Source organism: Hipposideros armiger, unplaced genomic scaffold (genome assembly GCF_001890085.2).
Source record: "Hipposideros armiger isolate ML-2016 unplaced genomic scaffold, ASM189008v1 scaffold_1912, whole genome shotgun sequence".
Classification (NCBI taxonomy): domain Eukaryota; kingdom Metazoa; phylum Chordata; class Mammalia; order Chiroptera; family Hipposideridae; genus Hipposideros; species Hipposideros armiger.
The window spans coordinates 1-3777 of record NW_017733262.1 but is presented as its reverse complement, the minus strand read 5'-3'; the positions used below and the strand labels follow the sequence as shown (position 1 = coordinate 3777).

The 3777-nt window shown below is 50.8% G+C and overlaps 1 gene segment (V, D, J or C); it reads left to right on the top strand.

Moving 5' to 3' along the window:
* Positions 1-253: 253 nt before the first annotated feature.
* On the top strand, positions 254-741 carry LOC109378370 (immunoglobulin heavy variable 1-46-like; the record flags this gene model as incomplete). The annotated part of the segment is given in 2 exon segments: positions 254-346; positions 431-741. Coding segments are annotated over 2 exon segments (396 nt in total), but the record flags the coding sequence as incomplete, so codon positions are not given.
* Between the last annotated feature and the right edge of the window lie 3036 nt (positions 742-3777).

The window sequence follows — 3777 nt, the reverse complement described above, 5'->3', positions numbered from 1 at the left end:
TCCTGGGAACCTTGTTCCTCAGTGGGAGGTGCTCTGTCTGCACAGATTCAGGGACCTGGCAGGGGACACATATGCTCCAACAAGGATTAGGACATGGACCTCAGACGCCCACTGAGCACGGTCCCTGTGTCATCCAGCTTCTCTCAGGTCGGCCAAGTCTTCAGCTATGAAACCTTCTGCTCATGAATATGCAAATGAGCTGAGGTGGGCGGGATTAAATGGTGACATGTCTGTGCCCTGAGAGCATCGCCCCACAGCCACATGCTCCCACACAGACGTCCTGACAGCACAGCCCTCACCATGGACTGGAGCTGGAGAGTCCTCTTCCTGGTGGCAGTGGCTACAGGTAAGGGGCTCCCCAGTCCCTGGGCTGATGGGGGGACCTGGGCCAGTCACGGGAGTTCCACCCACTCCTGTCTCCTCCCCACAGGTGTCAACTCCGAGGTCCAGCTGGTGCAGCCTGGGGCTGAGGTGAGGAAGCCTGGGGCCTCAGTGAAGGTGTCCTGCAAGGCTTCCGGATACACCTTCACCAGCTACTATATGAGCTGGATGCGACAGGCCCCGGGACAAGGGCTTGAGTGGATGGGGGTGATCTACCCTGAATATAGTAGCACAAGTTATGCACAGAAGTTCCAGGGCAGAGTCACCATCACTGCAGACACGTCCACCAGCACAGCCTACATGGAGCTGAGCAGCCTGAGAGCCGAGGACACGGCCGTGTATTACTGTGCGAGACACAGTGAGGGGAAGTCAGTGTGAGCCCAGACACAAACCTCCCGACAGGGGACAAGAGGGCGGGGCTGCAGGGGGCGCTCGGGACACCAGGGGGTGCTCGGGACACACTGAGCACAGGGACCAGCCCCAGGAGCAGATGGGGACCTGGATGGGGAAGGGACTTCCTTTGGGAACAGAAATTTCCTGTGAAACTTCTCAGCTGCCCCCAGGCACAAGTCTTGAACCACCTGCGTGACACTAATTTCTCCTATTCTCAACAGCTACACACAAGGGGGGAACACTATTTATAATAATACATCAACAGTGACTTGGTTCTTTCTCTGACTGAATTCCTGTGTGTCCTGTTTTTAATTCTCAACTGAGACCATTCTGAGGGCTCTCATGTTCCCAGTGGTTGGAAAACATTTCTCACAGAGAGACCCCAGAACAGTCCAGGTCCCTGTGTGCTGAACTCAGGCTCTGTGTCCCCCACATGCCCACGGTGTCCCCACATGGCCCTTCAGTCCCACAGACACACATGGCCCCACAGGATTATGTTCAGCCCCCAGGACCTCCACCCTCATGGTCTCCGTCCTCCCTACAGCGTCACAACGTTAACCTCTTGGTCCTCATTTACTCAAGTGTATGTTTCAAACCACCCTAACATCACCTTCTGTCACCAACTGTCCTAATTCTCTCTAAATCCTTCCTAGACCCTGAGCTCCATGGGGCTGGAGCTCTGCTCACACTCCCAGCTCCCCCACAGTGTCCATCACAGAAGGGAGGTCCAGTAAATACGTGGACATTCACGTGTCCCCACATCATCTCCTAATTCATCTCACATGTCTGGCTATTTGTGGACACCCAGGGCAGGTTCCACTCACTGGGTCTGAAGGGGGCCCTGCTGAACCCCATGTCATGGAAACATATGATTCACGGTGACACAGGCACTATTGCAGGACAGGCCTGTGTCAGGTGAGGGCACAGTATCAAGTGATGGACCCTCTGTATGAACAACGTGGTGGACACCTCATGGGTGGCTATGGTGACACAAAGGACAGGGAACTGGGTAGATCTGCTGGTCACTGCTCATTCTCAATGTCCAGCCCATATGTAGATTCAGAGATTTGTGAGCTAAAGTTATGGGAAAGACATGAAGTAGGAGTGAGAGAGGACCTTCAACTGGAAGATTGTTTAGGACATAAATATAAAAATACAGCAAAGGCATATGAGCTAAGTGTACTTAAGAAACTGGATAAAAACTAAAGAATAATTATTACTCTCAGTACAGACATTTAAAATAGTGTGTTCTGAGTTGTGTTAACATTTACTCAGTCTCTTTAAAAGTATCAGTTAGTCTGTACCCTTAAAGAGCTAACTACCAAACAATTGCACTATCAAATCAAGCAGATATATCTCATTTTTGAGATTAGAAAGGGTGTAAGTGCTGCAAAGTGATCTCACCATGGTCTTCTTTTACTTTTCTCTCTAGAGCAAAACACTGACGTTAAATGTCAGCCTTTCATCCCAAAATCTTTGATGGAAGGAAAGGAATTGTGATAATGTGCCTGCATCATGCAGCCTGTGTGGCTCAGCGTGACCACTAGGGGACCGGTCACTTCCACAGTCCTGCACCAGGATAGCTGGTGTGAGGGGCCTAACTTGGTATCACAAGAAGAAGAGACACTTTCTTGTTGCAGAATGAGGTTAAAAATGTGGGAGTCATGTTAAAGCCATTCAACTGAAGAGAACTGAAAAACAGGATTTGTTCATTACTGAGAGAATGCTGTGCTCTCAGGGTCACTAAATTCTTAAACTTTAACAAGGGTCCCTCACCCTGATTTTGCACGGGTCCCTGACATGGCACAATCCATCTGCTGGTGACTTTAGCTTTAGACCCACATGAAGATCTTTGCTGTGAAGCCTCGCCATACTCAGGAAGACGTCCATTCAGAGGGGTTGATGCAGGTGGGTGTGATCAGAGGTGATGAGATTTCCCATTTAGGGAACCCCGTGTGTTTGGATTTCTCTTTGGGTTTCCTGGTCAGATAGACTAAGGAGCATGTGAGCTTCCCACAGAAGTGGCCTCCTCGTTACTCTGAAGAACCTTTCTGTGTCCACTCCTCATGGGGACGGCCCAGCATCCCTCATCCAAGGTGAACAGGGTTAATTCACTGTATGGTGTAGACCGTTCCACCTGTTAGATCTATTTTATAGAAGCTAGTCTTCTCTAATTCATAATAGGCTACAAATATCAGAAAGTGTCCACCAGGATGTAGGGTGAAGGTGGTTAGGTGACCTCCCCACACCCACTAAAGTGTACCAGGTGTCAGGTGTCAGCTATTAGTAACAATTGGGCCACCATGGCTGGGGGAGCTTTGTGAGCTAAGGGTGGAGGCACGTAGCTGTATCTTTAATCCATCCTGCTCTACACCAGATTCTACAAATGTCAGCGCTGTCACACCTACACTGGTGTTGCCCATGTTTCTATAAATACTGGAATGAAGGAGTTTTACAGAAAACTGTGACAAATTTCTATGAGAGCCCAGGTCAAGGCCAGGTGGGTGGGCTGTGCTGTCCTAGTTGCTCCAACCCATCATATTCCCAAGATAGGCTTGTGTTTGGGGCTGGCCCTGCCCAACTCCTGGGAGCAGGTCTGCAGTTGGACCACCTGTTGACAGGATGCTCTGTGTGCTGCAGGGTTTGGGCCATGCTGCACCACTGTGACAAGGTAGTTCGTGGTGACGATGGACTTACGGTGAGGACCTGTGTGTGCTGTGGGCACAGGAGTCTGAGGAGCATGTAACAGTGCAGGGGAAGGCAAAGAGGGTGTCTCTGTCAGGGTCGTGGTGTTGTGGGGTCTGAGCACCTGCCAAGGGATTTCTGTAGCTGAGCTCAGACTCTGGGCTTCTCCCTGAGAAGAGCGAGAACAGGCTCAGCCCTGCCCTGGGTTGGTCATCATTTAACTTTAATCTATGTTAAAAGGGCCAGTGGTCATTGCAGCCCAGCCCTGGGCATCAGAATAGACAGTGGGGAGTGAGGAGGCTGCAGGTCATGAGCACA